The sequence below is a fragment of the Hypomesus nipponensis genome, chromosome 7, assembly GCF_054491055.1.
Source record: "Hypomesus nipponensis isolate SF chromosome 7, ASM5449105v1, whole genome shotgun sequence".
NCBI lineage: Eukaryota > Metazoa > Chordata > Actinopteri > Osmeriformes > Osmeridae > Hypomesus > Hypomesus nipponensis.
In genome coordinates, this window is record NC_140367.1 from 892,501 (window position 1) to 902,500 (window position 10,000).

The 10,000-nt window shown below is 48.8% G+C and overlaps 1 protein-coding gene across 1 annotated transcript in view; it reads right to left on the minus strand.

The window, feature by feature from the left end:
* The window catches only part of LOC146276264 (uncharacterized), a 55,887-nt gene that overhangs the window by 41,006 nt on the left and 4,881 nt on the right, over positions 1-10,000 (minus strand). The window contains exon 2 of the mRNA XM_084702002.1: positions 7,705-8,022. Coding sequence (XP_084558128.1) covers positions 7,705-8,022 — 318 coding nt within the window. The remainder of the gene's footprint in view (positions 1-7,704; positions 8,023-10,000) is intronic.

Sequence of the window (10,000 nt, forward strand, 5' to 3'; positions counted from 1 at the left end):
TGCACTAACAATAAATATTATATTACTTTGAGTATCTTATTAAATAACAGTTTGTAATGTGTAGGCTATATTCGATATCAAAAGCTGATGTTATAATAGGCCTACCGAGTTTGTGGGGGATTTGGAGATAAAACCACATTGATCTGAATGAAACCCACACAAACACTAACAACCAACAGGCAAAACCTCTGTTAAAAAAAGACCATGTCTAAAGTCAATACCGTTAAGGTCACGAAACAGTTACAACAGTTTTCCTCTACGGTTGAATGACGTCGTGACGTCCGTAGAGAAGTGAACAGTATGTAAGCGCCTGTTAACCGAATTTCAGGACCATGGACATGGCGCTGAAGCGGTGGAGTCAATGTCCTGCCGCGTGGCGCTCAAACAGTAACCGTTATCCTGGTGATAACTTCCTGTTTCAGCCCTGGCCAGAGAGGAGTTACGCTGTGAGACACACAAGCTAGGCATGAATACCATTTTCCACAAGAGCAGTTATTTTCCTCTCTCTCTCTCTCTCTCTCTCTCTCTCTCTCTCTCTCTCTCTCTCTCTCTCTCTATCTCTCTCTCTCTCTCTCTCTCTCTCTCTCTCTCTCTCTCCCCCTCTCTCTCTCTCTCTCTCTCTCTCTCTCTCTCTCTCCCCCTCCCTCTCTCTCTCTCTCTCTCTCTCTCTCTCTCTCTCTCTCTCTCTCCCCCCTCTCTCTCTCTCTCACTCATCAGAGCTGGAGGATTCTGAACAGGTTTGTTATGTTTTCATGGTGAGGTACCTCATGAATAAGCAGCGAGTCAGAAAGCAGGATCCAGCTGGTTGGCTAGACGCCTGTTGGGTAGTAAACTACAACACAACAGCAGCGTCTGGGTCCTGGAACTTGGGTTAGAGACTAGGAGACAGGGGGTAGCCTCTCTCCCAGCTTCTCTCCCAGCGTCCCCTGGCCCCAACCGGCATTGTAAGAGGAAAAAGAGAGAGGGGGGAGAGGCGGATAATGGACGAGAGAGAGTTAAGGTAAATAGGAGAGAGAGAACAGGGAGAGTGTAAATGACACATGCTTTTAGGTCCAAAACGTACTCAAGCACAGACCACTGAAGGACTGATGGGTTAGAATGATGGAGATGATGATGATGATGATGCCTAATCACAGCATGTTTTACCGGGTTTCACAGGGGAGGCAGTACCCGAACACAGAGAGAGAAAAGTCAAAGAAAATACAAACAAAAAAGATGTTCCTGTTACGTCTGTGGACTGAATGAGGATGAGGTTGTGAACAGGTGAGCTAGCTCTATAGCTGAGTCATCAGCAGCTATTAGCTCGGAGATGTAGAAGGGTATTAGAAGTCGTTAGCTGTAGCTAGCTAAAGAAGGGGCCGTAGAGGACATTAGGCTTTGCAAAGTGTCTTCGCTAGCTAGCTGAGGTGTGATAGATATTGGTTCAGATAGCTCTGAGGGGTAATGGATATTAGCTCAGAAAGCTAGCCAGGGTCCATTAGCAGACGAAAGCTTGAATAGCGAGCTGAAGGATATTCAGAAGTTATATTGCAGGTCAAAACATTACCTGTCTAGATAGTGCGACCTGGGTCAAAACAATCAATGCATTATTCAAGGAAGTTCACCCTAGCCTCATCAAACCTCAACATGAATTAAGTTGTTAAGTTTTGCGAACCTAGCAATTTTGGTGGTTGCTGCGTGGTTGCTAGGGGGTGGTCAGTGATGGAGCTTGTGGGCGACACCCGCAGTGACCTTTTCATGACCCCATCGTGGAGTCACATTCCAGATCAGGCCTAATCTGGAAACAGGCAGGCTTCATCACCATGGCGATGATTCTTCACATGCCATAATTCCATTATTCTCCATGAGCACAGCCTGGGGAATGTTCACAGAGCTAGATGTAGACGTGAAGCGCGCACACACACACACACTTCTATTTTTTTTTTTATTGTCTGAATCTTTCAGTTTTTTGTACTTTTCTTAGTTACTGCTCTTCTTTCTTCCTCCTCTCTTCGCCATTTTACCTATTCTCCCGCTCAGTGTGATCTCGTTCGAGTGGCCGTGCCACTCACCGTGCCAGCTTCCTGGATTGTAACTGACGTGATCAAGCCTCTCAGAAGTCATGTTGGAAATCATTTTGCCGCGCTTTGTTGTCGGTGCCGCTTTTCAGGGCCGATGAAAGCAGGTTTTATCTAACCGTTATAAGGCCCGTGTCACAGCCACGCGCAGCGGAATCCCTCTTCACTACTGCACATTCAGAGCGGGAAACTTTCAATAGGATCCCGACAATAGCAATTATCTGCAGACAATTCTGTTCCTCATGAGTTGGGTTCTCCTTAATTGCATTTACAGACTTAAATTAAATATGGCGCGCGCTTTAAGTAAGCGACTCCGAAAGCAATTTGCATGGTAATTAATGTTTCTCAGGGAATCCTTTAACGGTCCCGTGCGAGTTTTGTACCGAGGCCGGTCCTGGAAGCGGTAATGTGACATCGTCAGGGGGAACACAAAGGTTATAGAAAGCGTGTCTTCTATCATCTCGCTATTATTCTACAAAAGACACGTCTGGTCTGCTGTGCACGCAACGCGAGCTTTGCGGGATGGTTCGTGGTGAGGCACAATCATCACTTGTCATTTCCGTGTTGAATGAGAAAGCGTGACAGTCTGACGCGCCCTATTTGATTATGAACAACAGTTGGTAGCAGAAGTGGAGGAGTTGTTGCAGAGGTGTCAAAGTTCATTTTCAGGAACCAGAAGTACCATAATGTGTTAATTACAAGCAGCTGATACACTGTGTCAATGAGCAGATTAGTATGAGGTTCAGAAAACAATTCAGACTCTCCTTACACAAACACATGAAACACACATCCATACTACTGAAAACTCACTTCCACATGTGTGAAACACTCGCACAGACACAAGTGAAACACACACACACACACACACACACACACATATGAAACGCTCATGTCTTATAAGGATGAGTAAGAAGCTTTGAGAATGTAAGAGTGGGAGAGCATGGTCCTTATATCCAGAAGGCATTTCACTATATCCGGATGTGTGTTAACATGGCCATGGGGACGAAGGTCACAGGCTTACTTCCTGCATCGTTTGTTGTCACCCGAGTTGTTGTCACCCTCCCTCGGACTCCCAGACAGAAACCGAGCGAGCAGAGGCATTTACATGTCGGATAAACGGGTCTGTTAAATGAATACAACTAACTGTCAACACAGGATTATACACTATGGCTCAAGATAGGAAACAAGCCCTCCCCTTTCCTATGATGTCTCCTAATCTCCTGTCTCCTCCTCTCCTGTCTCCTAATCTCCTGCCTTCCAACACCACCCTCTACTCACAACAAGAGCACGGCTCGTCGTCAACTGATCCGTTGTGCGATTGTCACGGCAACTGTTGCCATTTCTTGAACCATAGCCACATCAACCCGTTGTCCTTCTAATTGGTTTCAGGTTGGATGAGGTATGATGAGAAGCAGGACATGCTTGGCACGGTCCTGATGTTTAAACAGCTGTTCTGAGGTTAGCACTGTTGGACTGCAGTCTATGCACCAATCAGAATCTCTCCCCAGATCTTGTGGAGGGTCCTTGAGTCTTGCGGTCAGTGTGTGTGAGTGTGGGTGTTTGAGTGTGTGTTGTGTTCCCTGTCATTCTTTGTATTTCTCTCTCTATCTCTGTCCTTCTCTCTCTGTCTCTCTCTGTCTCTCTCTATCTCTGTCCTTCTCTCTCTATCTCTGTCCTTCTCTCTCTGTCTCTCTCTGTCTCTCTCTATCTCTGTCCTTCTCTCTCTGTCTCTCTGTCTCTCTCTATCTCTGTCCTTCTCTCTCTGTCTCTCTCTGTCTCTCTCTGTCTCTCTCTATCTCTGTCCTTCTCTCTCTGTCTCTCTCTGTCTCTCTCTGTCTCTCTCTGTCTCTCTCTATGTCTGTCCTTCTCTCTCTGTCTCTCTCTGTCTCTCTCTGTCTCTCTCTATGTCTGTCCTTCTCTCTCTATCTCTGTCCTTCTCTCTCTGTCTCTCTCTATGTCTGTCCTTCTCTCTCTGTCTCTCTCTGTCTCTCTCTATCTCTGTCCTTCTCTCTCTGTCTCTCTCTGTCTCTCTCTATCTCTGTCCTTCTCTCTCTGTCTCTCTGTCTCTCTCTATCTCTGTCCTTCTCTCTCTGTCTCTCTCTGTCTCTCTCTGTCTCTCTCTGTCTCTCTCTATCTCTGTCCTTCTCTCTCTGTCTCTCTCTGTCTCTCTCTGTCTCTCTCTGTCTCTCTCTGTCTCTCTCTATGTCTGTCCTTCTCTCTCTGTCTCTCTCTGTCTCTCTCTGTCTCTCTCTATGTCTGTCCTTCTCTCTCTATCTCTGTCCTTCTCTCTCTGTCTCTCTCTATGTCTGTCCTTCTCTCTCTGTCTCTCTCTATCTCTGTCCTTCTCTCTCTGTCTCTCTCTGTCTCTCTCTATCTCTGTCCTTCTCTCTCTGTCTCTCTCTGTCTCTCTCTGTCTCTCTCTATGTCTGTCCTTCTCTCTCTGTCTCTCTCTGTCTCTCTCTGTCTCTCTCTATCTCTGTCCTTCTCTCTCTGTCTCTCTCTGTCTCTCTCTGTCTCTCTCTGTCTCTCTCTATGTCTGTCCTTCTCTCTCTGTCTCTCTCTGTCTCTCTCTGTCTCTCTCTATGTCTGTCCTTCTCTCTCTATCTCTGTCCTTCTCTCTCTGTCTCTCTCTATGTCTGTCCTTCTCTCTCTGTCTCTCTCTGTCTCTCTCTATCTCTGTCCTTCTCTCTCTGTCTCTCTCTGTCTCTCTCTATCTCTGTCCTTCTCTCTCTGTCTCTCTCTGTCTCTCTCTGTCTCTCTCTATGTCTGTCCTTCTCTCTCTGTCTCTCTCTGTCTCTCTGTGTCTCTCTCTGTCTCTCTCTGTCAGCCACTCCCCCCCCTCCCCTGTGTGACTCCAGGTTTACAGGAGGACAGAGAGCTTGGCACCAGATGGAGGTGGTGCTCCCAAAATGTCACTGTGAGTCAGTTTGCCCTTTCAGAGTTGTCTGGTCTGGTGTGTTGAACCTGACCAGACCTTCCGCCTGGTTGGGTTGTATGTGTGTGTACACCTGTTTGTGTGATTGTGTATGAGTACGTGTGTGTGCGTACACTTTACACGCTTGTGTGTCCTTCAACAGTATAAAATACATCTACAGGTGTTTGTGAATCTTCCCTGACACTCTACCCCCCCCCAGTGTACTGTACATACGTGTGTGTGTGACCCAACAGAAGTGGGCGGTGCTTGTGCCTCTCTGATGTGACGTTCTCTCCCCTCTGTCCTGGCTGGCTGTCGCTCGCCCCTGCGTTGTGCTGAGTGGAGCACGCTCGCCCCTGCGTTGTGCTGAGTGGAGCACGCTCGCCCCTGCGTTGTGCTGAGTGGAGCACGCTCGCCCCTGCGTTGTGCTGAGTGGAGCACGCTCGCCCCTGCGTTGTGCTGAGTGGAGCAGAGCAGTGAGAGGATGAGGGGCGGAGGAAGGAGCTGGCAGGGCCATGGAACCCATGGAAATCAGGCACAGACGTTGTCACGGCGACAGGCCTCGAGGGAGTCACCACCAGCGTGTATTCAGACGACTTCCTGGTTGCCGGGCGGAGCGTCTTAACCAGCCCTTTGAAGGGGGAGGGGGAGTTTTCCTTCTCAGTGTACCACGCTGTCAGAGTGCTTGATGAGTGCCCTTCACCAGGAGTGGGCATTCATCCTGTCTCCACTCCACACATTCATGGAGCGTAATAATTCAACTAATAACAATAAGTGTTCACTGCTGTGAGATTCTGATCTTACTGAAGAGGGAGACACTCTGACACACACTCACTCACTCACACACTCACACACACACACACACACACACACACACACACTCACTCACACTCACTCACACACACTCACACGAGTCGTAACCACTCCACTCTGCCTCCACGATGATTGCCCTTCATCATGTCACTTCCTCATCAGCATTTCGCATTGCCAAGGACAACAACAACAAACTAATCAGTGAATCAGCTGCTTTTGTTACCTGACCCTGTAGAGACGGCTTCAGTGCCAAGAACTCTGACGACAACAACAATAACAATGATTTCATTTAGCAGACGCTTTTATCCAAAGGGTTGTCAGAGTGGGGGGGAGGGTTGGGGGGCTTTTTGACATGCAGTCAAGCGCGCGCTACCTCTGAGCTGTACCCACCTACAGATGGGATTGATAGGAGGAACAGTAGCATGTGTTAAAAGAAAACATACACTTTTTTTGGTTTAGTTTGAGTTCAACAAACAGACATACTGATAAAGTCAGCCTCAGTTCCTACATCATATATAACATTTATATAGTGCTATATGTAAGTAACTTTGTGCTCCACACAGCCAGATGGATCCAATCAGATGTTTTACAACAGAATCTGTCTACCTGAGACCTGGGAACAAACTGTAATGGTGTTCAGGATTGATGATCCCTCCCCTCTCCTCTCCTCTTATGCCCTCTCATCCCTCTCTTCCTCTGGTGAGAAATACATTTCGGGGAAAACAGATCACGTCTGTCTGTTCCTTTACAAGGAGACGAGGAAAGGAGAAGAGAAGAGGAGAGGAGGAGGGGGAGGAGGAGAAGAGGAGGACAGGAGAGGAGGAGGAGGACAGGAGAGGAGGCGGAGGAGGAGAAGGAGGAGAGGAGAGGAAGGAGAGAGGAGGAGAGGAGAGGAGGAGAGGAGAGGAGGAGAGGAGGAGGACAGGAGAGGAGGAGGAGAGGAGAGGAGAAGAGAGGAGGAAGACAGGAGAGGAGGAGGAGGAGAGGACGAGGGGAAGAGGAGAGGAGGACAGGGAGAGGAGGGGAGGAGAGGAGAGGAGGGGAGGAAGAGGAGAGGAGGAGAGGAGAGGAGGAGAGGAGAGGAGAGGAGGAGAGGAGGGGGTTTTGAACTGTGTGGGTGTTGACAGTTTATTCAGTACTAAGTTATGTTTCAGAGTTAGAGTGAAGAGCACTTGGTTCAGAGTGTGACATCGCTGTTAAATCTAACAGGCCTTGAAGGACAGGAGGGTTTACTAGTTTTATTCCTCTGTCTGGAGGGAAGAAGGTTTTAGCCTTGAAAAGGTGTGTGTGTGTGAGAGAGAGAGAAAGAGAGAGAGATAGACCCTTTTTTGACTTTGAATCTTTATTGGGCAGTCAAAACTGCCAGCTTTCCACCAGTTACATCACAATAACCATAGGAAATGGGGGAGCGAGAGAGAGAGATGGAAGAAGGAAGAGCATCAAGCTCTTTCTCTCTCTCCTTCTCTCTCTCTCTCTAGTCTGAAAAACAGACATTGTCCTCATATGACATCATGGCATCATGGCACATGTCAAACGTCCCTAGGCGTGTCAGTGATGCGTGTTCCATGATATTTGCGTGAGTCATCCTCCTTGGGATGTGCGTGCGTGTGTGTGATGGATCCTGACGTTTAGCATGACCTTCTTGGTGGACTGATACTTTAGGACGACATGGTTCTTAAAAGAGGAATGTGTGTGTGTGTGATTCAGACCTTGAGTCATATAGCATGACATACAGTATCAAATGAGAGTCCAATTTTCAATGACATTTCTCTTTCTCCTTTGCCCTCTCCCCACAATGGTGCTCTCTCTCCCATCCCGTCTCTCTCTCTCTCTTCCCCCACTTCCTCAGTCTGTCTCTCTTCCCTCTCTCAGAGCCTAACCCAAACCCTCAGAGCACACCTGCTGATGGAGACCACTAACCTGGTCCTGGTCCTGGTCTAGTCTGGTCTGTTCCTGGTCCTGGTCTAGTCTGGTCTGGTCCTGGTCCTGGTCTGGTCCTGGTCCTGGTCTGGTCCTGGTCCTGGTCCTGGTCCTGGTCCTGGTCCTGGTCCTGGTCTGGTCTTGTTCCTGGTCTGGTCCTGGTCTGTTCCTGGTCCTGGTCTAGTCTGGTCTGTTCCTGGTCCTGGTCTAGTCTGGTCTGTTCCTGGTCCTGGTCTAGTCTGGTCTGGTCCTGGTCCTGGTCCTGGTCTGGTCTGTTCCTGTTCCTGGTCTGGTCCTGGTCCTGGTCCTGGTCTGTTCCTGGTCTGGTCCTGGTCTGGTCCTGGTCCTGGTCCTGGTCCTGGTCCTGGTCCTGGTCCTGGTCCTGGTCCTGGTCTGGTCCTGGTCCTGGTCCTGGTCCTGGTCCTGGTCCTGGTCCTGGTCCTGGTCTGGTCTGGTCTGGTCCTGGTCCTGGTCCTGGTCCTGGTCCTGGTCCTGGTCCTGGTCCTGGTCCTGGTCCTGGTCCTGGTCCTGGTCCTGGTGCATCTCATGAAGTGTAAGAGGGAGGGAGATATAGAGAGGGAGGGAGGGAGATATAGAGAGGGAGGGAGGGAGAGAGAGAGAGAGAGAGAGAGAGAGAGAGAGAGGAGGGAGGGAGAGAGAGGGAGGGAGATATAGAGAGGGAGGGAGGGAGAGAGAGAGAGGGAGATATAGAGAGGGAGGGAGGGAAAGAGAGGGAGGGAGGGAGAGAGACATTAATAAATAGAAAGACAGACATTTCTGTATCAAATATATTTTCTTCCCCAGAGATGAACTGGGTCATCTTCTGCATTAACCTGCATGAATAATACATGTATATGATAAATAATACAAATTCATTCTTGTAGAGAAAATTACACTTTAATCTAGATTATTCTTTTGTCTTTGCATTTTGTATAAATCAATCATAGCTATGTGATGACTTTTGGGGAAAAAATCTTCTCTCTTTCTAACTATTTTGATTATTCCTCTGATGACTACATGGAGAGATCATGGACACACAGCTTGTCCTGTTGATGCTGGCCCGACAACAGACCATGAGCTTGACTGGACAGATGGAGGAACACCATGAGCTAAGTGCGTGTGCGGGCTACGCTAACTTTAGATGAAATCAAACTTAGAACTTCTCATTAAGAAAAAACGTGAAAAAAAAAAAAAAAAAAGATCAGATGATTAATTCAACCCAAAAAGGTTTTTTGAACGTTATTTTTTTGATTTGATGACACAAAGATCATCCCTGTTATTTCAGCAGTTAGAACCTCAAAAACGAAACTCAAATTATCTCGAACAAAATCAAACATATAATGAAATACTCTGCAACATCGCGTGGACATCGGGGACAGTGCCTCTGGACTGGCAGACCGGGGTGGTGGTTCCCCTCTTTAAAAAGGGGGACCGGAGGGTGTGCTCCAACTTTAGGGGGATCACACTCCTCAGCCTCCCTGGGAAAGTCTATTCAGGGGTCCTGGAGAGGAGGGTCCGCCGGATTGTCGAACCTTGGATTCAGGAGGAGCAATGTGGTCTACATCCTGGCCGTGGAACAGTGGACCAGCTCTATACCCTCCGCGGAGTCCTGGAGGTTACATGGGAGTTTGCCCAACCAGTCTACACATGTTTTGTGGATTTGGAAAAGCTGTTCGACCGTGTCCCTGGGGGGCTCATGTGGGGGGTGCTCCGAGAGTACGGGGTACCGGATTCCCTGATCGGGGCTGTCCGGTCCCTGTACGACCGGTGCCAGAGTTTGGTCCGCATTGCCGGTAGTAAGTCAAACTTGTTTCCGGTGAGGGTTGGACTCCGCCAGGGCTGCCCTAAGTCACCGATTCTGTTCATTACCTATATGGACAGAATTTCTAGGCGTAGCCAGGGTGTTGAGGGGGTCCGGTTTGGTGGACTCAGGATTGGGTTGCTGCTTTTTGCATATGATGTGGTCCTGTTGGCTTCATCGGGCCGCAACCTTCAGCTCTCACTGGAGCGGTTCGCAACCAAATGTGAAGCAGTTGGGATGCGAATCAGCACCTCCAAATCTGAGGCCATGGTTATCGACCGGAAAAGGGTGGTGTTCTTTCTCCAGGTCGGGGAGGAGATCTTGACCCAAACGGAGTTCAAGTATCTCGGGGTCTGGTTCACAAGTGAGGGAAGAATGGAGCGTGAGATCGACAGGGCATCGGTGCGGTGTCCGCAATGATGCGGGCTCTGCATCGGTCCGTCGTGGTGAAGAAGGATCTGAGTCAAAAGGCGAAGATCACTATTTACCAGTCGA